This window comes from Diabrotica undecimpunctata, chromosome 4 (genome assembly GCF_040954645.1).
Source record: "Diabrotica undecimpunctata isolate CICGRU chromosome 4, icDiaUnde3, whole genome shotgun sequence".
Classification (NCBI taxonomy): Eukaryota; Metazoa; Arthropoda; class Insecta; order Coleoptera; family Chrysomelidae; genus Diabrotica; species Diabrotica undecimpunctata.
The window spans coordinates 128913499-128937674 of NC_092806.1; the positions used below are offsets into that span (position 1 = coordinate 128913499).

Consider the following 24176-nt stretch of genomic DNA (forward strand, 5'->3'; position numbering starts at 1 on the left):
TATCAAATTACTTTTTTACCAAACATCCGCTATTAAACACTTTTTTTTGTAATAAAACAAAATTCACCAATTGATACAATACGTCCAACTCTACATGAGGTAGTCCCAGAAATACTCGACTCAACAAACTAAAGACAAAAAATTTAACAAAATCTATCAGCTGTATACACTTTTTTAAACAATCTTTAATAAGTTTTGTGATAAGAACTGTATTTTTCCTCAAAATGGCGTTGAACTGCCAACATCACTTCTTCGTGGTTGGAAGATCTTTTGATCACTGTGTCATTTATTTAAGTGTTCAAACAGAAAATAATCCGAGTGGGCTAACTCTAGCGAAGACAGTGGATGAGTGCAATTCAAACTTCAATTTATGAATTTTAGCTACAGTAATAACAAATAAGCTTCTTAGCCAAATGCAGCCATTTTTGCTTGATTAGTGCTAAAACGTTGCACTGAGTTCGCATATTACTCGCCGTTGACAATATATATATATATATATATATATATATATATATATATATATATATATATATATATATATATATATATATACAAATATATATATATATATCTACGGCATTAAGTGAACTCCGCCCATGTTAAAATTCAGGTTCAATTGAGCTCCGTGGTCAAGTGGATACCGATATACGGAGCTCACTTGACAATTCCGTAATATTGGTTCAGTCGATTCATCAACATGTAGAGTTTAATAATTTATAAAAAATTTTTGGAGCCCGTAAATACCCCTGTATCATAAATGTATATCGCTTAGTTCACGTGTATATATTATAGGGGTCGTTCAGATCTTCTTCATTGTATATTTGAACCATACGTTTATCGGTTTAAGTAAGCTCTGAGAGTTTGGCAACTGTGCGATTATACCGTATGTTTTCAACATATACCCTGAACGGTTTATATGGGCTCCTTATTTTTATCTACTGTTTGTAGACAGTGGAATGTCATACGCATTACACTGTGTAACAGAGGATATTATATTACCTGGTATAACTAAGTACTAAAATGTAACTGGTTCTTTAAAAAACAGGTATGTAGATACAAAAGGATTTGGGCTTATTATTGAATGGAATGTTCGCTTGCATCGAAAATTTTATTTTTTCTGTATTTTTAAAGATGTTGTTTTTTTATTTAATATAATTTTATTAGTTCAATTAGTTCAAGAAATTTCGTAATATATTTTGTTTACGTGAGTATGTCTTTGTACATTTTATGTAAGCATCTGAATAATAAAAACTACTTTTATTTTATCCAATCTTCTGCGATATATTGTATAAAGCTTTTTTAATATTTTAGTTCTGGTCTTATTTGTGTACTACATATGATATCTTGATAGAAGGTTATCTCAAAATAAATATGGTTAAGTGCTACAATAGATATTTTTGTGTTAAAATTAATAGAAAGAATGGTTAATTTGTCTAACAAGGTATATTCGGCAGCAGAAGCATATAGTACAAGCGTCTATGTTTTAAGGGCGGAAGGACGTGCGCCTCATTTTTAGCTGACAAGCTTGCGAAGAATATTATTTCTGGTCCTTAATTTACCTTTTAGTTTTAAACAATAATCTGTGACTGACCCGGTGTAATACAAACTATTTTCAAGGAATTTATAGGAAGTCTACAGTTCAATGATTTTATGACAAGATTGGATGTTCAGTTTTGTGAAAACGTCTATGTCGAGGAAATTGAAGGAGCACCCACGAGTTTTTCAGGGGTTTTGAAAAAATATAATAGAAGTCCTAGTATCTACCGGTATGGATCGTTTGTTTGTGTAAATGTTATACAGTGTAGGTGCCTTTATGCTACCCCAAGCGAGACCGTTCTTCATCTGCTATTCTTAACATTGAGTGATACAAAAAATATTCTCTTGTGTAGGCATACGCAAATAATATAAGTGAGTTTGTTATCTAAGGGGATATCGTATAGTTTTTCGAGAAATATTTTGTAATTTAAGGTGTCGTAAGCGGCATTTGGATTGAAAAATACCACCCCTGATACCCGATATTTTTCGTACCCATCTTTGATGTGTTGGGTAAGATTTAGCATTTGTAATGTACCTGATCTTCCCTATCTATAGCCACTTTTGTCTTTTAATTTGAGCTTTTCTTCAAATATCGGTGAAATCATATTAACGATCTTGTGCAAAAGTATTTTAAATAGCTGACAAAATAAAGATATTGGCCGATAGTTTTTGTGGTCGTTGGAGTTTTTGCCAGGTTTAAGCAAGGTAACAACTTTGGCTTGTCTCTAGATTTTGGGTGTTTCCATAATTTGAATACAGTTGTTCATCATCCGGATAAGCCATTGTGGTGTTTTTGGTCCAGATTTCGTAATAAGCTTTGTGCTCAGATCCTCAATGTCGGTAGTTGTATTATTTTTCATTAAATATGTAGATGGTGGATCCAAGCTCAACATCGTTGAAAGTTTCTCTGAAAGCTGACTGGTTTTGTCCTTTCTTACTTTGAGTTATTCTTTGCTTTTTTTCCGACAGAGATAGCATGTCTATATCTATAATGTGGTTTTCAGCGATAAGCTTTATTCCAAATACCCTACGTTAGGCCCTATATGTGTTTCCTGCACTAGAAATAAGTCAGATTCGTGTTTAGCGCATATGTCTGATCAGTTTAAGTAAAGTAAAATTTCTTGATCTCTAGATATACCCTTAACAGTTATAAACATTATGTTATTAGAATAGTTGGTCCTAAAAAGGACCAATTTGACAAAATCATATTAAAGGGGTGACTGAAGAATTAGCCGATTAATTATTTAATCATTACCCTGGGTATACCCGATTGTGGTGGTTTTCTTAGTACTTAAATTTTCGTAAAGGCTCGTTCTTTGAACCCCATAAGTAATGCCTAATATTTTACTTTTTATTGAAAATTTAAATTTTACATGCCGTGTATTACTTTTTGACGATATTTCGAATCAGATTTGTATAGTAATAATTTAAGGTATTAAAGAGCCTGTTTGTGGAAAATAAATAAGTTTGTGATATCGTTCTCAACTCATATATAGATAATAAAAAAATAAAAACAGTTAAAATAGGTGTAAAAAATTTCAACTTCATACATCGGCGCCATTGTTCAGGTGATGGGTTTATCACAGATATCAAAGGTTACATTTTAATTCAAGGTTCTATTTGCGTGTTTTCAATATTAAAAGAGTAGGAAAAGACACGTTTATGCTTTTTTTTTAAATCTATTCTATTTTCTTTCTAGAGTTCCGTCTTTTTTGAACGACCTGTGGTCTTTTTTCAATTGGACACTTGTCCAAGGCTATGACAAATACTTTGTCCTCTGCTATTCTAAATTAATATGACTGATTCATTATTTTCTCTAAACATTCTGTCCTCTGCTATTCTACATTAATATGACTGATTCATTTTCTCTTTCTTGCAGCTATTTTAATGTTTATCCTGTGTATCTTTTTCTACTTCTTCTTCTTCTTCTTCTTCTTTTTATATAGCCATGACTCTGTCTGTTTTTCAATGTGCCTCCAGTAAGTTGCCGTTCCATGGTTTTCGTGGTCTTCCTACTGATCGTCTTCCTATTGGGTAACCGTCTCTTGCCGTGTCTACTACTCTATTTGTTGTCATTTGGCTTATATGATCGTTCCATTCTACTCCTCTATTTCTTAACCAGTTCTTGATGTTCTTCACCTTGCATCTACATCGTATATCTGTACTTCTAGCTCTGTCCCATAGTGTCTTACCATCAATTTTTCTAAGTGTTTATATCTCTGTTGTTTCTAACATCCTTTTTGTCCTGTTTATGTCAGGTCCTGTTTCTGCTGCGTTTGTCATTATTGTAAATTTTGTAAATTCTGCCTTTGGTTTCTTTCCCGATATTTTTATTTCTTCATATTGTTTCATTTAGGCAGCCTGCGGCTCTGTTTGCTCTATTCAGTGGATCTTCCACTTAAGTTTCGAGCTTTCCGTAGCTAGATAATGTGATACCTAGATATTTAAACTTCATCACTTGTTCTATTATCTGACCTTCCAGCTCCAATTAACATATTAGTAAACTTGCTGTTGTAACCATGCATTTTGTCTCTTTTGAGGAAATTAACATGTTAAATTTTCTGGCGGTTATATGAAATTGGTGTAGCATACGTTGTAAATCATCTTTACTTTGAAAGAATAGTACTGCGTCGTCTGCATAGCAGATTATTTTAATTTGTTTTTCTCCTATTTGGTATCCTCTTTTATTTCTTACTTTTTATTATTTCATCCATAATCCGGTTGAACAATAGAGGACTCAGGAAATCTCCCTGTCTTATCCCATTACCAGCTTCAATAGGGTCGGTTAGTTCTTCTTCTACTTTTACTTTTATTGTGTTGTTTTGGTATATTTTATATTTTCGATTGTTTTGATTATTCAATGAAATTGACATTAATTTGATAGTTTCCATTTTATTAGTACTGATGGTATATAACTAGCATCTGTTGGTACTATATATCAATTTGAACATGTGGAAGTAAGAGCACTCTCTTGTTAGTAATTTCAGTGTAAATTATGACGAAACCAGAAATAACCCATAATATTATCCCACACCTCAAAGGTCTGCCTCGCTGTATCTGGGAGACGCAATAATTCGCTTTTGATAGATATAAACAAAAACCCACTAAGACGAACACAACATAAATCAAAAAAATCCGTCAACCTGTCAATAGGGACATACAATATTAGATCGATGTCTACGGATGAATAAGTACATGAACTGAAAGAAGAATTAACAACCATAAAATGAGATATCATAGGCCTATCAGAAACTCGACGAAAAGAAGAAACCCGAATACAGCCTATGTCATACTTAAAATAAGAAGAACATTAATTAAAATTATCTAGGTATATGCCCCCACGACAGCTTATGATGACGGAAGATATCGAACTATTTTATGAAGATATATTAAAGACTATGGAAGAACATAAAAATCGTCTTATACTAGTAATTGGAGATTTCAATGCCAAACTGGGTAGAAAACTAAACAATGAAGAAACTAAAATAGGAGATTTCGGCTATGGTCAGAGAAATGATAGAGGTGCTACTTTGATGAACTACCTAGAAGAAAAGCATCTATACGCAATGAACTCCTTTTACAAAAAGAAGCCCCAACGAAAGTGGACATGGGTCAGCCCTAATGGATCCACAAAAAATGAGATCGACTACATACTGTCCACGGAACGATATATCATTAAAGATGTAACAGTTCTTAACAGATTCACAACAGGTAGCGATCACTGGATGGTCAGAGCAAAAATTAGTGTTGACGATAACTATGAAATGAAAAGAAAAATAATTAAAAACTAGGATCTAGTAGATAGAAACAAACTAGGGCAATATAAAGAGATATACAAAGACCTATTAAAAGAACAACTTACTTAAAAATTAGACAGTGATGACAAAGATATAGATGAAATAGACAACATACTTACAGCAACGATGATTACATCAGGAAAAGAAATAGCAAAAAAGGATCTAAAAAAGAACAATTATATATCAACAGAAACAAAGAAGCTTATGGATAAAAGAAGGAAGCTATAGAATATGTAGAAATCAATAAAACAATAAGCAGAATAATAAGAAAAAATAAGAGAAAAGAACAAGAAATAAAAATAGAAAAAGTAATACAAAACAACAAAAATATGAAATGCTTAAGACCGAAATTAGGTAAGTGTGAAATAAACAAAAAAAAAGATGAAAACGGACTAGAAACAAACGTTAAAGATGACATTATAAATATTAATCACCATTTCTACTCAGAACTATATAAAACAAAAAAGGAACCACCAGAAACAATTAAAAACCAACTTAAGGCTAAAGTAAAAAATGTCAACTCAGAGCTACAGCCAGAAATAAGCAAATCAGAAATAAAGAAGGCATTGAAAGAAATGAAAAACAACAAATCGCCAGTAAAAGATGGAATAACTGCAGATATGCTGAAATATGGTGGAAAAGTGGTAATTAACAATCTACATTCCGTTTTTAACAAGATATTAAAAGAAAAAAGAATCCCAAACAACTGGAAGGAATCCGTAACCATTATCCTACACAAGAAAGGGGATAAAGCAGATATAAAAAACTACCGTCCTATAACACTCCTCAATGTAATGTATAAACTCCTAACAAAAATTTTAACCAATAGATTGACGACAAAATTCGATGGATACCAGTCAAAAGAACAAGCTGGTTTAGGAAGGGATTCAGCACAAGTGACCATTTACTAAGTATGAAAATACTTATAGAACGAGCAAATGAATAATGAAAAATGAATAAGAAAATGAATTGACCACAGATATACGGAACTAATAGCCAATATATATAAGGAAGCCAAAACAACAATTAAAGTATATGAATAAACAAAATCAATACAAATAAATAGAGGCGTGAGACAGGGTGACACAATATCACCGAAACTTTTCAATCAGGCTCTGGAAGATATTTTTAAAAGATCAGAATGGGAAGAAAAAGGTATAAAAATTTATGGACAACGCTTGAACCATCTAATATACGCTGATGACATCGCATTGATAACAGATAAATGAGAATAATTATTTGAAATGATGAAAGAACTGGACGTAGAAGCTGGAAAGATAGGCCTTAATATGAATTACAGCAAGACCAAAATTATAACAAATACAGATGAAAACATCACAATGAGGATCGGACAAGATGAAGTAGAACAAGTTCAGGATTATATATATCTGGGTCAAACTATAAAACGTAACAAAGAAAACCAAACAGCAGAGATAAAAAGACGAGTTAGACTGGCATGGGCGGCATTTGGCAAACTAAGCTACATTCTTAAAAACAAAAGATATCCACAGCATCTTAAGACCAAAGTATACAATCAATGCGTACTCCCTGTTCTAACTTATGGTTCCCAAACGTGGACATTTACAAAAGTAAACATGGACATAACCATAAAAACCCAAATAAATCGTTGATCAATTATTCACTATTAGGCAGTTAATGAGAAATGTTGGGAATACAAAAAAAAACATTAAACTAGTTATTTATAGATTTTAAACAAACACTGATATAATCATAAGAATAAAACTATGAAATACCATGGCAGAACTAGGCTTACCTAATAAACTAATTTAACAAGGAGTAATCTACAAGTAAAGTATCTTACTGTCGACTTATTTTCAAATGTACTGCAAAGAGCTCTAAAAAATGTAAACGAATTATTAACAGCTGTTTTGAAAACTAAATATTATGAGACGAATTGGGGATATTATATTACACAAACTAAACCGCTTGCCTACAAAAAATATTAGGAAAATATGATACGACGGAAAAGACTAATGACTTTACAGTTAATTGCCACATAAGTATCAATGTAACTATAGCTCACCAAATGGGTTCAATTACATTGCAATTTTTAAATTTTTCGTGATAAAATGAAGTGATTCATTGTTGTTTTGAAAAGGTAAGTTGTTTTTTATTTTTGTATTACTATCATCTGATATTGTAATATCAACAACATTTTTCATAATATATTCTGAAATGCGCTTTCTATGACTGATAACGAACAGAAGTTTTTTTAACTTCTCGTTAATATAATTATGTAGGAATTTAGATTTTTATCTTGTTCTTACTATAGTGCTAAAGCACAAATGTAGTTATAGTCTACCGTATTTTTTCATAGTGGTCATAGTTTTTGATTGTAGTATAGCTTATGTGTTTATAATAACTAGCACATAGAAAATAATAAAATTTTGTACCCTGTGCTTTATGTTTATTATCCTTTATTGTATTGGAACATCTAGAAGTATAGTAACACATTTTAATTGTTGAACAAAAGAGAAAATAAAAACACTTTTTGTGGTGTGCCACTTAACCATACACAAAATCGTACACAAATAGTCAAATGGTAGTAAAAGTTTCCGATATAGGCCGCCAGACGGCAAAGGCATCGCCGCGCTCGATGTCTATACTATGAAATGTTTTTCAGATAGTCTTCTGATCAGATTTTTTCAAAACATTAAATTACATCTTTTTGTCTTTCTTTATTTAGGCTAACCGCTACTGTTTTTTTTTCTTCAGCGTTTCTTCTTAAATTACATTAATGTTATATTTACAATTCTTTCTGGAACGAGCTATAATTTTTCTCAAATAACCATTTTGTGTGGTTTAGTCACCTTACGGTTTAGCGTGCTTTGGCTCTTTAAAGTCCCTTTTAATATTAATATCGTTTGAGAAATTTTTCCCAGATGACTAAATAAATTTCTTTAACATACAAGAGAGAGGACGTAGAGTAGGGCATAACGTAACTTAGATGTTGAATGAAAACTGCAAATTGCTGCTTAGATTGACAAATACCACTCCTCATACCTAATATCTTTTGTACCCATCTTTGCTGTGTTGGGCAAGATTTAGTATTGGTGACGTACATGATCTTTCCTGTCTATAGCAACTTTTGTCTTTTAATTTGAGTTTTTCTTCTGTTTTACCTCTTGAGAAGTATTTTCTAAAGCTGACAAAATAAATATATTGACCGATAGCTTTTGTGGTCGTTGGAGTTTTTGCCAGGTTTAAGCAAGGCAACAACTTTGTCTTTGCTTTGTTTATCTGAAGACTTTGGATATCAGTAACTGTTGTATTTTTGGTCCAAATTTTATAATAAGCTTTGTGCTCAGATCTTCAGTCAGTGCCGTACTATTCTTCATTATATACGTAGATAGTGGATCCAAGCTCAACATCGTTAAAAGGTTCCTTCAGCTGACTGGTTTTGTCCTCTCTCATTTTAAGTTTTTCTTTGCTTCTTTGCCGGCAGAGATAGCACTTTTACATTTATTATGTGATTTTCAGCGATCAGCTTAATACCAAATACACTATTTTTTGCCTTCTATGTATTTTCTGCACTAGAAATGCGTCACATTTGTGCTAAGCGCATATGTCTGATAAGGTTAAGTAAAGTAAAGTGTGTTTATCTTTAGATATGCCCTTAATATTTATAGACATTATTAGAATAATTGATCCTAAAAAGGACCGATTTGACACAAATCATATTGACCGGGTGATTCTGATTAGCCGATTAATTAATTATTCATTACCCAGGGTACAACTGATTACGGTGGTCTTATTTGTACTCAAATTTTCGTAAAGGCTTTTCTTTTGAACCCCATAAGAAATGGCTAATTAACTTTTCATTAAAAATAATTTTACACACTGTTACTTTTCGACGATATTTCGAATCAGATTTGTATAGTAATAAGTATAGTTAATATGAAGTCTCTTTGTGAAAAGTAAATGAGTTTGTAATATCGGTCACAACTCATATATGAATGATAAGGACATAAACGGTTAAAATAAGTGCACAGAATTTTAACTAAATATATCGGCGCCATTGTTTAGGAGATGGATTTATCCCAGAGATTAAAGGTTAAATGTATATTCCAGGTTCTATCTACGTATTTTCATTACTAAAAAAGTATATTTAAAATAAAGGCCTTAAGATATATTTAGATTCTATGGAAATTAGAATCTATGGAAATTAGCAAATTAAAAAATACAGACATAATTATTCTGAATGACAAAATTGAGACAAACAGTTGCCTCAAGTATTGTTTATATTGTAAAGGTTATCGTCATAGTATAGTCAGAACGCTACAAGGTTCTATTGGCTTTTCTGCTTTTTGTCTCCTCATTCCTATTGAAAACTTAGCCACGTAAATAACGTTTTAAAAATATGTATCAATATTTCTTTAGTGTCTTTCCTAAGATAACTTTTTTTAAGCCTACTTCGTTTGACTACATGTAATGGATTTGATAGTTCCCAACAGATAAGTATTGATTGTAGGTTGGATAGCAGTTGGTTGTACAGGCATGTGTTGATAAATATGATGGGTCGGTAGGTAGTTCCATTATTCCTAAATCTGACCATATGTTACCTCCCCTGTTAATTCGTGGACGTCCTAAGGGCATTTTTTCTCTCGGGGCATTCTCCCAGTTTAACTTGGAAATGCACTTATTAGAAAGCCTTTGGATGTAGCCAGCGTAACTTTGGCGTTGAGATTTAGTCTCTTGTATGACGTTGCTATCTTTATATATCTGTTAGACCTTGGCATTAGTTCCGGTTCGGTATTGGTTAGTATTCGGACCTTTGTAAGTTGGAAAATAATTCTGATGGCTTTTCTAGTAATCCTGATCTAATTAATACCTAAGTTTTACTTACATTGTTTTGTCAGCGTTCTCGTCACATTTAAGTCAATAGGGATTTTAGGATTTTAGGGATTTGTATTAGACTTCTGGATTTAAAAGTGTTATGTGGGTTATATTTACATCAGTTAGCTACCTGAATATTCCATTTTATTTCTTATGTGACAGCGTTATCTACGATACCTAAAACGCTGCAATCTTTCAAAATTATATGGGTTTATTGTTACGTTATGCCCTACCCTACGTCCTCTCTCTTGTATGTTAAAGAAATTTATTTAGTTTTCTCATTACTTACTATCAGACCGTTTTTTGCTGCTAATAGCATTATTTTGTAGCAATTTAATATTTAATCTATGAATTAAATCCGGATAGCAAATAGATATTATTCACTTTCTCGGAGAAATAATATTCTAACATACAAAATCCTATTAAATTGCCAAAACCTTTCTTGCATATTATATTTACTTACGAGGGAGAGCAGCAATATCAGTACCATAATAAGGCGTATAGTCCTGGACTGGCTAATCGTTGGATAATTGAAAGCATGAGTGTAGCAGTTATATTGTTTTCGGGACTGCTACCTGGTATCGGGGAGCAGAGATATCAGTACCAAGTTAGTGCATATAGGAATTGTTGCTTGAACTTTATTATTATTAAACAGCACTATATTTCCTAGTAAAATCCTCATGACTTTACAGTAAGACAAATTTTCGAACGTTGGTTATGGAAACATCATGTACATACCACCGGATTCCCTAGATCGACATTCAGCAAAATTCTTTTAATAATGATGCGGGAGTAAAAATATAAATATCTGGGAGCTTACATCAACAAAGAATTAGATTCAGACTAAGAAATCAGGGTACGAATAGAAATGGCAAGGGCAGCGTTCTTAAAATTCAAGCAATTGTTCTGTGACAAAAATCTTAATACTGCGCTGAGACTGAGGTTTGTTGAATGTTACGTCTGGTCTCAACTATTGTACGGAGTAGAAATATGGACGGTAAAAGCGCAAATAGTTAGGAAGCTTCAAGCCTTTGAATTTTAGATATACCGGAGAATGTTGAGAATTCTATGGACTGCCAGGGTCACCAATGAGGAAGTGCTGAGAAGGATGGGTCGAGACAAAAAATTGTTGAGAACAATAAAAGTACGCAGGACTGCATACCTGGAACACATACTAAGGAATATAAAGTCTTCTGCAGACCATCATGCAGGGTAGAGTCGATGGCAAAAAGGAAATAGGTAGAAAGAGGAAGTCATGGCTGCGAAATATTCGTGACTGGACAAAGATGACTGTAGACGAATTATTCCACGTTGCAAAAGACAGAGATACTTTTAGAAATGTGGTCGCCAACCTCCGTTAATGGGGACGGCATAGGAAGAAAAATAATGATACGCTAAACAAAAAAAAAAACAGAGATGAAGATAGGCGCCAAGAAACTCTGTGTTATAAAACAGTTGAATAAAATACAGATTCTCGATTCAAATATTCAAAAATTTAATGAAGAGCTTACCAAAATAGAAATAACGTCTATTTAAAATGCAATTCATTAATGGCTCAAGGTACAAAGCAGTCCTAGCATCTGCTAATGATATTAATCTTATAAGAAACTCTCTCCGCAAACGACATCTTCAACAAAGTGAAGAGAGCACGAAAAATGTTTTACTTAAAATCAACAAAATAAAAACCAAATACAAGCGAATCAACAGAAGAAAGCAATTCAATACAGAGCATAATTCACTTAAGACCTATTTTAATACATGAATGCGAATCATGGACAATGACTAAAACAAATAAGGAAGAACTCCGAATATTTGAAAGAAAAATAATAAGAAAACTTTTTTAACCTCATTATCATATTGCTACAAATCCGTATAGAATAAGAACACATACTAAATAAAGAAAGCTCTTATAAATATATTGTTTAGGAAAATAAATCGCTTAAGGTAGATCGGACACATGCATAGACGCCAAGATGTCAAACTTGGTTAAAAAACGTAAACTAATTTTTGAAACCAAATTCAGTATTTTGCTTTAATCTGTGCCTTCTAAGAATTGCAAGGAAAAACAGACGTTGATAAAACTGTTATTAGAGACATGGGGAATCTAAAAATTGCATTCCACAACATATCTCCTCAACTAAGCAAAAATCCTTAACGAATTGGTTTCTAGTACTCGTACAGAGTATATCGGAATAAAAGGAAAAAGACAGTTAAGCAAGAAGAAAAGTGCAAGCATTTACGTTTTAAGGGTGAAAGGATGTGCGCCCCATTTTTAGCTGACAAGCTTGCGGAGCATACTATTTCTGGTCCTTAGTTTGCCTTTTAGTTTTAAACAAGATTCTGTGATTGACAACGTGCGATATAAACTATCTACAAGGTATTTATAGGAAATTCAGAGTTCAAGGATTTCATCACACTATTGGATGTTCAGTTTTGTGAAAGCGCCTGTGTTGGGAAAATTGAAGGAGCGTTCCTAAGATTTTCGGGGTTTGGCTTAAAATTAAATCGTAGTTCATTTTTATTATATTTAAGGCATCTATTAGATTTTTCTCCACTCCAGCAACAAAAGTTTTTGGTTGTGCAATGTATGGTCTACATGAAAATCCTAGTATCTACTGGTATCTGTTGATCATTTGTGTAAATGTAATACAGTGTAGGTGCCATTACGCTACGCCAAGCGAGACCGTTTGTCTGCGTTCTCCATATTACCATTGAATGATACGAAAAATCTTCTGTTCTGTAGATATACGCGGATAAAACGATGTTTACAGTTTGTCATACAGTATTTGGAGAAATGTCCTCTAATTTAATGTGTCGTAGGCGGCATTTACATTGACAAATACCACCCCTGATACCTGATATCTTTCGTACCCGTTGTTGCTTTTTGCAACAACGGGTACGTTATTACGTACGTTATAAGTATTACGAATAAAAATAAATAAGCAAGAAGAATATAAGTGAACCATATTTAAAATAAGTGACAGAAAAAAGAATATTATATATACATTTACTTCTAAATTAAAAATAAAATACTCGTATGCCTGATAACGAAAGATACAAAATTTACAAGCGACAAAGTATTTTTTAAAACAACCGAACATATTATCTGTAATAATTGTAATAGATATGTTGGCTATAATCAAATTACCATAAAGTCACCGAAATATTTTATCTGAGTAATGATTCACTATTGATTGCTACGTTACGTTATACGATACATTTATAGTTAAAGCGAAATTAGGTGTTATGCCTACTTATTATTTTAGTATCTGTTACAAGTTACATACTAAAGTATTATAGTAAGATATTGAATTCCCTACATTTAAAAATTGAAATATTGAAATTAGACAGTAAAAAATTGTAATTTTAAGATTGATTTACAAATTATTATAATTTAAATTTTACTACTTTATGAAACAAATATTGTACATCATAAAACGTAGCAATCGAAACATCGGAACGTACATTTATATAATAAATTTTTCAGTGTCAATGCATTAAAAAAATACTAATACATAAAAATTGCCATTTCCAAGCTTATAACAGACACTAACTTAAGTTTAAAAATAATTAAAGCAAGTAATATAAATTACCACCATAAAATATTTAACTACATTAACCAAGTATTTGTGAAATTTCAGAATGAATAAATTGATTGATATTTAAATAAATTTCAAGTTCCAAAACGTACCTGCTATAAAATTTAAAAATCTACGACTAATCAAATTATTGGCAACATCGGAGGAGTTTAGTTGTGTACGGGGAAGAATACATACGGATCCCAAAAGTGTTTTACCCTATTACGGAGTTCATTTAATCCTACATGTTGGTCGGAGTCTACATAAAGCGCTACCCAGATAATAATATACACGGTGTATATTCTCCTGGAGTTAGTATAATACCGTTTTAGTACGGGGCCCACATTAACCGCTAGATCTATATATATATATATATATATATATATATATATATATATGTATATTTCTTTTTTTAAGATATGTTTGTGTCGATGTCCTTTGACAATGGTCAATGTAAATTATCCCACACGAATCCCAAAAAACCGACGCCATGACCTTGCCCCTGCAGATGAAACGGTATTCGTCTTCTTTGTAGCCTGTTGTTGGATTTTGTCTCGGGTGGGAAGCAATGGACTCATCTTCCATCCATCATCCGCGGTTATGAAATGGCGCAAAAATTCTCGTTTATTGTTGTGAAATTTTGATAAACACTCAATAGAAACTTTTATTTGAATTTTCAGTTAATATGATATGTACCGCACTTTTTGAAATGTCTATAAAGTCTACTAGCTCGCGCACTTTCAGTCGACGATCATCCAGTTTTCCTTGCCGTTTCTGCGGCCATCACCTCATTTGGTCAACTACTGCAATGCTTGTCTTGCCATTTAAACTCCACTACCAATAGACAATAATATATATACCTGCTATACCATTAGACATTAAACAATTGTTTACTGTTGTTTTCAAATAAAAATATTGTATCACATAACGATGATCAATTTTCTTTATTTTTACAAATTCACTGAAAACTTTCACTATTGATGGCTGCCAAATAAATAATAAGCAACGTGGCGTCTTCAAACTTAAAACATATGGTTTGTACATTGTGTACTTTTTAATACAGTGATATTTTCAAACAACTACCGCCATCTCTAGGTTAGGCCGAATACTTCTGGGGCAACCCAGTATTAAGTTTAAATATTTATAAATCAATTTAATAATTCTCAATAAGTCTTCTATGTATTGGTCTATCTAAGATCTATCTAAATACCATTAATTAGCCAATAATCATTAACATATAGGCCTATTTCATTTTATTCTGAAATGGTAATTTTTAAAGGTTTAAAATTTCAAAGTTTTTCGAAATTTTTCAACCTTATAAATAACGAAGTCCTCTGTGACATTGGCATTTAGTTACATATTTCAATTTTTGTAACCGCGCAGTGTCAGAAGTAGTGAAAAGCTGTGTCATGTTAATATTTCATATTAAAAAAGTGATATCAGTGACAATTTTGCTGGTTGTTGGGAAGTATATTAAACATTTAACATCGAGAAAACTTTTTGGGAAATTATTAATTAAACTTCCTAGCTGCTTCTTCGTGACATATAGGATAGTAGTTAATGAACAAATTATAGAATTTAATAGAAAAGTAAGACAACTAATTGGATTTGATTATATTAATAATACTTCTGAACATACATCCGATGATGATGATTTTGAAGACTCAGCAGTATTAAGACCACGAACTGACATTTTGCAACAATTTGACGTAAGTAAATATTATGTTGTGATTAATTATGTTTTTTTTAAATCGATGATAAACGTATGAAAATATATATTATCTCTTATTCTCTACGAATTATCAAAACTTTAGAATTTTTTTTGTTTATAAACTCGCATCAGAATGTAGGGCTATTAGCTTAAGAAAAAAATGTTAACATCCATAGAATAGTACAATTAAATTTGGTGTAATAGTTTATTGCTTTTAAATAGTGAATCATCACTTTGGCACCGCGCTTTAAGCATAGGTTTTTCAAATTCTCTGGGATACTCCGGAAAGATGTTTTATTGTTAGTGGGGTCTCGCAAGAATAACACTCCTGTTTGAAATCTCGTCTTATCAGATGTCAATCCATAAGGCGGCTATAATCAAGCCTCAGTCGCGTGAGGATCATCTGAGAAAAACGATTGGTGGAACTATCAGACCATGGTTGAAAAGTTCGTTTTATCTAAAGTAATTTCTCCTGTTTTTTGTGCGAGCTGCTATTCCATTTGTCAACTGCTGTGGAAATATGATTCGAGAATTGTCGCATGAGTTTTTGCATAGAACTCAATAGTTGCGTTTTATAAGGTTTCACGTGCATATTTATCTTTCAGATCGTTTTCCGTGATTCCCATATGAGATGGCACCTATAGCAAAGCAATGTTTCTGTGATTTATATTGTGCAATTCTTGTCTAATAAGATTGGCCACAGGTTGAGAAGAATAGATTATAGAGATGAATTTAGTCACGCATGAGTGAACGTGACGTATGGCATAAGTCGCAGCCTGCCTGTAGCAGGGGTAGCGCATCCAGCTATCCCCGCCAGAAACGAGTTCTCAATTGTCCGATTTCTACATCAAGGTTTGCACCAGCTAGGTGCAGTCATCATTATCACCAGCGCCACCTCTTTGACATATATTATGTCTATAGGGGTGATGGCAATGACCAACTCCATTGCAACAGTTGGTTTTGTTTACATGGCACCTGTTATATTTATGCAAGCTATTCGCTGAATCTGGTTAGCATTGGCCTAATGATAGCAGTGTAGATCTAGGTGATTTCACTGGACGAAAGACCCCAGGTGCGTCCGATCATTCGTCGACACTGCTCATAGGTAATATGTGCTCTTTTAGCTCTGCCATATAAGTGTGAGTTCGATGTTAACTTCCTGTCAAGGGTAATACGAAGGTACTTCACCCTGTCAGAAAGTTTTAGACTGTAGTTTAGAATCCTTGGGGTATAACACCCGTGACTCTTCTTTTTCTGTTAAAGAGGACCATCTCTGTCTTCTTAGAATTTATAGATAGTGAGTGTTACTTGCACCACGTTTCTATTAGTCGGAGAGCAACTTGTAATCCCTCATATAGTGTATTCTCTAACTTACTGCTTGTAGGATAGCAAGATCGTCTGCATAGGCTATTGTGTAGAACCCGTTGCTGCTGAGTTGGTCAACCAGGGTGTCTAGAACTATGTTCCAGTGGAACATAAATTAAATTCTCTATAACATAGACTAAATTCTCTATTTTTAATATAAGATTGATGTTCACTTATCCTAACATTTAATGGTCTTGATGTTTCACCTAAATAAAAATGATCGCAGTCATAAGATATTTTATAAAAACAATTATTTGTTCTTTCTTGTTCATTGCTAGGTTTAGTTTTAGATAAAATATATGTCAATGTGTTTGTTGTTTTGAATGTTGTTGAAATGTTGAATTTATTTCCTATCGTTTTAAGTTTTTCTGATAATCCTTTTATGTATTGTATTGTTATTTTCCTCGTATTATTCCTTGTGTAAAAATGGTAATGGTAAAAATTCTATAATTCTGCAATACTCCTTAAACCTCCAGAAAATTTTATTTGATCGGATTTATTTTTAAAAATGAAGTCGAGAAATTGGGTTATGTTCACTTTTTTTTCTGTTGGTTTGGGGTCAATGTGTTTAATATGACTAACGCTACAGATGACTACGGATGCCTAGGACGTACAGTTTTAAGTTTAAGATTTTTGATACTCTTTTATATCGGTTTGTTAATTTAAGTTTTATGCTGAGCTAAATGAAAAAACTCGTTACTTCAAATCAGTTTATTCAATGTTGACGATCGGTTTCAAGATCTAAAATTCACAACTCATCATTAGGTCAAGTACATTTTACTTTACACCTAAAACTATATAAATTGGTATTATAATCATGCCAAGCTCTGGATTTTAAAATTGGTTTTGATCACTTTAATATAAGCATACTTTCATATTGGTATGAAAAATATAATGATGTTGTTTAGTATGATGTTGTTGTTTAGAAAGGGAGAGATCAGAAGTGACCATTTACTAAGTATGAAAATACTTATAGAACGAGCAAATGAATACCACATTCCTCTATATATAGCGTTCATAGATTTCGAAAAGGCTTTCGACAGTGTCGAACATTGGGCAGTGAAAAGTTCTTTGATTAACAGCAGAATTCACCACAGATATACGGAACTAATAGCAAATATATATACAGATTGAACCAATTTAAAACGGAACATACAATTTAATATATATCGGTTTGAACTGCATTTGAAATAGTGGACCAATATAAAACTTGGACAAAAATAAATCCATACCCGGCGATAGACATTGTATAAAATATTGTTCAACTATCAGTCTCCTTTAAAGGAAGGAGGAGCTTGCCTAATAGTCGGAGAGATAGAGCCGAAATTTTGAACTGATCAGTAATATGACATTTCTCTATTGGAATATATTCATTGTAACTGGGTTAAGACTTTGGCTTACAGGCGGACGCCCCTCGTGGTACAGGGGGTGGCTATACAGGGATGAAGTTGTAATTTTTTTCGGAAAAATTAACGATCGATAATATGGCTAAAAATTTGCCCAGAGTAAGATCTTGGTATAACTAGACGAAATCCCAAAGGGCTGACGCGAGAGTGGATACATAAGGGGTGGCGGACAGGGGTGAAGTTGCAATTTTTTGGGGAAAAATTAACGATAAGTAATATGTCCGCCATTTTCATGGCTTATTATTTAGCCCCTAAAAACTATAAATCCAAAAGGGCGGACAGCTGGGTTGGTACAGAGAGCCATAAAACGGGGTCAAATGTACCACTTGCCTGCGCATTTTAGGCCTCGGCAACAATTTTCAAACTAATTTTATTATGATATTTTTATACCGATTAATTTGAAAATTTGTATACTCACTTCTGTTACTATACTGAAAAGCGTCAAGTAGAGTTTTCCTCAAAATTTTCCAAAAAAATTTCCGTAAATGAAAATTTTCGTAATTTTTTGAGGTAAAATCTAATTTGTAGAATTCTTTCGATTTTCTGTCAGTTATACCATGATTTTTTTCCAAAAATTTTCAAACGATTTTTCCGATAAGAAAAAAAAATTAGAAAAACTTTAAAAATTTCGTCATTTTTCTCACTCTCATTGATGTCATTACATTCATCATCTTCGTCACTTTCACTTTCAATAATATCACATTTATTATCTGCTTCATTTTCAATCACTACTTCTCGAACTGATTCTGGCATCTGAAGTCGACTAAACCATTTGAATTTATATGTTTCATCTTCAAACTCCCAACCATGTTCTTCAACAATCAATTCTGTTGGTACTTTTTTATGAGCATTTGTCCAAATATTTGAAATATAATGAGCTCGCAGTAGATGTTGGTGTAATTCATCTTGACATGGTGGTAAGCTTGAAGCATCGAAATTTTTTAGTTTTTTTTTAAGGTTCGTTCACATCATGCAACTTATACTGCCGGTTAAATAGTGAAAATCTGACATCGTTTACTTTTCTTTTTGGAATTGTTCTCGTCAGTCCTGTTCCATATAAGTGACATACGAAAGTTTCTAAGGTTTCAAAAACTTCATTACAATCGAAGTCAGTTTCACCAAGTTGAATAAAAGCATCTTGATACTTATAACATTTAGCGCATGCGTCTAGAATTACTGATCTAAATGAACGCGCATCATTATTATTTTAATATTTTACAATAATAATGATGCAAAATTAATGTCCAAACAGAATTTGTAAAATTATAATTAACTAATGAAAAAAATTCAATCAATTTGAAAGTTAAAAAAAAATATTGAAAATATCTACAAATTAAATTTCAAAACTTAAAAAATTGATAATTCCACTATTAAATTGATTTTTATTAATAATTATTTGTAAAATGTTAAAGGAATTCTACAAATTGAAGAGAGCCACAAAATTGAATTTTATCTATTGATAAATAGAAATAATATATTTTGTATTTTATTATTAATGTAATAATAAATCAAATTTTTCTTATATCTTAACAATCATTATTTATGCAATATAAATTTAAAAACCTTTTTATTGTAATAAAAAATAAGTAAAATTACTATTTGTTATACCAAAAATATTTAATAGTTAACATTATAAAATTACTTTAATTTAATAAAATATCAAATATCAAACATTTATTCAATTAAAAATTAATTCGTAAAATATTTATATTTAAGAAAAAAATGTGATTTGTAAAGTAAATATGACTTTAGTTTGGAAAAAAAACATTATCATATCATTTTAATACTACAAAATATTCTATAAAAGATTAAGACGATGACATAGAGTTTTATCAAATGTTTTAGAAAAGTTTTTCTAAATTTTTTTTTCTTATACACATTTTTTTCTTCTACAAATTAGATTTTACCTCAAAAAATTACGAAAATTTTCATTTACGGAAATTTTTTTGGAAAATTTTGAGGAAAACTCTACTTGACGCTTCTCAGAATAGTAACAGAAGTGAGCATACAAATTTTCAAATCAATCGGTATAAAAATAGTTATACCAAGATCTTACTCTAGGCAAATTTTCAGCCATATTATCGATCGTAAATTTTTCCGAAAAAAATGACAACTTTATCCCTGTATAGCCACCCCCTGTACCACGAGGGGCGTCCGCCTGTAAGGCAAAGTCTTAAACCAGTTACAATGAATATATTCCAATAGAGAAATGTCATATTAATGATCAGTTCAAAATTTCGGCTCTATCTCTTGGACTATAAGGAAGCGATAAGTGGTTTGACAACATAATAACTGCTTGTTTAGTCTAGTTTTTTCAGTGATTCTAGGCAACCTATTTGGGTGGAGTTTTGACTTGTTCTTGAATGAGTTCCGAATCCAGCAGCCCGCTGAAGTATTGGATTTTTATAATATAATTATTTGACAACCTTTTGTTGGCCAACCACCTAGAGCGGAGTTGAGCCGAAATACATTGATTTCGTATGTTCCGTTTTAAATTCGTTCAATCTGTATATATATATATATATATATATATATATATATATAAATATATATATATATATATATATATATATATATATATAAATATATATATATATATATATATATAAGGAAGGCAAAACAACAATTAAAGTATATGAAGGAACAAAACCAATACAAATAAATAGAAGCGTGACACAGGGTGACACAATATCACCGAAACTTTTCAACCAGGCCCTGGAAGATATTTTTAAAAGATTAGAATAAAATTAGAAAAAAATAAATATAAAAGTTTGTGGACAACGCTTGAACCATCTAAGGTACGCTGATGACATCGCATTGATAACCGATAAAAAAGAAGAACTATTTGAAATGATGAAAGAACTGGACGTAGGTCTGGAAGGTAAAGCTGGAAAGATAGGCCTTAATATGAATTACAGCAAGACCAAAATCATAACAAATACAGATGAAGACAGCACAATGAGGATCGGACAAGATGAAATAGAAAAAGTTCAGGATTATATATATCTGGGTCAAACTATAAAACTCAATAAAGAAAACCAAACAGCAGAGATAAAAAGACGAATTAGACTGGCATGGGCGGCATTTGGCAAATTAAGCTACATTCTTAAAAACAAAAGATATCCGCAGCATCTTAAGACCAAAGTATACAATCAATGCGTACTCCCTATTCTCACTTATGGTTCCCAAACGTGGACATTTACAAAAGCAAACATGGACAAAATCATAAAAACCCAAAGAGCAATGGAAAGACAAATGTTGCACATAAGACTAATGAATAAAAAGAGAAACAAGTGGATAAGAGAGAAAACAAAAGTGAGGGATGTTAGACAAGAAGTTGCAAAATTGAAATGGAGATTTGCCGGACACAATATAAGACAAAAAGAAGACTGATGGAACAAAATTCTTATAAGTTGGAGACCGTGGGAATATAGACGAAGCAGAGGAAGGCTACAAATGAGATGGGCAGATGATATCAAGAAGCACGTGGGCTCTAGGTGGATGACTGTAGCGACAGACAGAGAAGAATGGAAAAGGATCGTGGAGGCCTATGTCCAAAGATGGACCGAAGAAGTCTAATTAGATTAGATAGATAGATAGTTGCTTAGTATCACATTTCTAACCACTACCGAATTAAAACAAATGTCTATGTCAAACAGATATATAACGCTAGCGATTTCGTCCAAAAAATTAAATCACAAAGCCTCAGATGGGCTGGCTATATCCACACGCTCACTAATAATCGCCTTGCTTAGTTGATGTGGGAGGAGGTCCTGACAGGAAGAAGGCCGTTAGGATGCCAACGAATGGACAACCCAACGACATGTGAGATTAAAACAAGTTATGCAGTCAGCCAAAACCAACGCCAAGTTGTAGTACTACGAGAATAAGAAGAATAAGTATCACATTTAACGCATTTTAATTCTACACCTTATAACCAGACGTTACCATAGAATTTGAATAAGCAGTAGAGATAGTACAAAATATGCAAATGGTTCATTTTGTGTTTATCAAATTGTGCGATTCAGAAAATTTTTGGGAAGGGAATTTAGGCTCGCACTACCAATTGGTTTCTTAACTGATAATATCTTTTGTCTTCAGGAAGAAGTCTTATATAAACCTAGTTCAACTCCGGAAAAGACCATTCCGAAACTGAGTCCTGTCACCCACTATATTCATGGTTGGCAACTAAAAAAGGCTCAGCTATGTCTAAAGGAATCGATACATGAAAACCAAACACGAAATTTTGTCGGAAGCCAACCTATTCAATTAATTGTTACTCCACCGCTACGAAGAATAACCACCGACGATTTGAATTCTGTTAAGTTAAAAAGACCTGAAATAATACCAGATGCAGTTATTCCTACTACCAATGATTTGCTGGCTGTGCTTAGAAGAAGGTTCGCTGCAATGCACGATTCGTATAATAGTGAAAGTGAATCTGATATCGCCGATGAGATGAACAACTCCGAATATTTTAATGATATTAAAGAGTGTACTGAAATTGCTTGTTTATAAAAACAAAGTACGTAATATAATATTAATTTTTAGTTAAAAAAATTGTTTTAATTTAAATTTGGCTTAACCCTTTCATTACCGATTTCATTGTAGCTAAATAAAACTGTTTAAAATGACTTTAATGATATTCGTTGATACCTAGAGACCTAACAAAGCGATTGATTTTTTTACATTGTTGCGTGTCCTTGTATCCTTAGAAAGGACACAGGACATATGTCCTATTAGTGTTGAATGGTGGGATAAATAAATTCATCAGTAAAGAAACAAACTTATATTAAAATAAAAAAGAAGTTTATTACACAAAAAAAAACATTACGTCTTATAAATGATGTGGTAAAAAAACAATTTTTGGATAGAGGCACATTGCACGCTGTACAAATACTACTACTACAAAAAAAATAATTGCTTCAGGGCAGATCTTTCTTTCAAATTAGTCATTGATTCGTCGATGGACTGAACTCTCAATCCTCCCTTTACAAAAGTTTGTTTCGAACAAGAAACCACTTCATCGATGTAGTATGTTTTTGATGTAATACCATTTCTTCCAGGAATATTATAGTGGGACTTAGATAGCAGGAATAACCAGCGATCTTTTGAAATTGTTTTTATTCGAGGGGAATTCGAAAGTGATTCGGTTTGTGACCAGTAGTGTGAGATATATAATAGTTTATTGTAACACATAATCATAGTACAACCAATCACTGTGATCATTTTGTACATATCATTTTTTTCGTGTTTAATTTTCTGTTTTTTTTTTTGGAAGGGCTGCTATTCTTTGGTTTGTACAGGAAGCAATATGCATAAATAAACTACGCGGAAATAATTTTAGAATAATATTAACAGGACGAGAACCTGTATCAATATTTATCTCTGGGTAGGAATTTCTTTTTTCGGCAAAAAGTTTGTATATGTTATATTCCATTTTGCAGTTAATTCTTTCCTTTTAGACTCATCTTCAGATATTTCCGCGTTATATCAGAACATTCTTTGTCGAAAGCAGTGATGTTTACATCCACACGGTCAGGAGTATTCTCAGGTATTTCATTAGAATCTGAGGCAGAATTGTCACTAGGTACATAATCAGACTTTGAGGCAGCATAAGGTTCTTCCTCAGATTACTTTACTTTACTTTACTTAATCAGTAGACCCATTTGTACCTTTCGGTGTTGGGCCGTTTAAAATACAATTCATTACATTACACTATTTGACGGTCTTCTGAGGTGTCCTAGCTCTTAACGAACTTTCTCCATTCCTTCCTATTGGATGCCATCTGTGTTGCTTCCTGCCAAGTCTTACCCTTACTCTGTAGTATCTGCGAGATGTCACTGTTCCATTCTTTAATGGGTCTTCCTCTTCTGTTCTTCCCTATTGGTTTGGCGTCCCACATTCTTTTAACTTGTCTATTATT

General features: G+C 32.4%; 2 protein-coding genes across 4 annotated transcripts in view; both read left to right on the forward strand.

The window, feature by feature from the left end:
• Positions 1 to 24176, forward strand: part of LOC140439996 (uncharacterized) — a 994918-nt gene that overhangs the window by 344389 nt on the left and 626353 nt on the right. The gene's annotated exons all lie outside the window — the stretch shown is intronic.
• LOC140438396 (uncharacterized) lies at positions 15135 to 22783 on the forward strand. Its single transcript, XM_072528077.1, has 2 exons — positions 15135 to 15477; positions 22352 to 22783. The coding sequence occupies exons 1-2, from the start codon at positions 15178 to 15180 to the stop codon at positions 22766 to 22768; spliced, it is 717 nt and encodes a 238-aa protein (XP_072384178.1). The 5' UTR covers positions 15135 to 15177; the 3' UTR covers positions 22769 to 22783.

Excerpts from the sequence above, each read along its gene's own strand:
- LOC140438396 (XM_072528077.1), top strand. The coding sequence starts at position 15,178 with ATGTTAATATTTCATATTAAAAAAGTGATATCAGTGACAATTTTGCTG. Across the intron at positions 15,478-22,351 it reads ACATTTTGCAACAATTTGAC|GAAGAAGTCTTATATAAACC; the intron begins GTAAGTAAATAT and ends TTTTGTCTTCAG.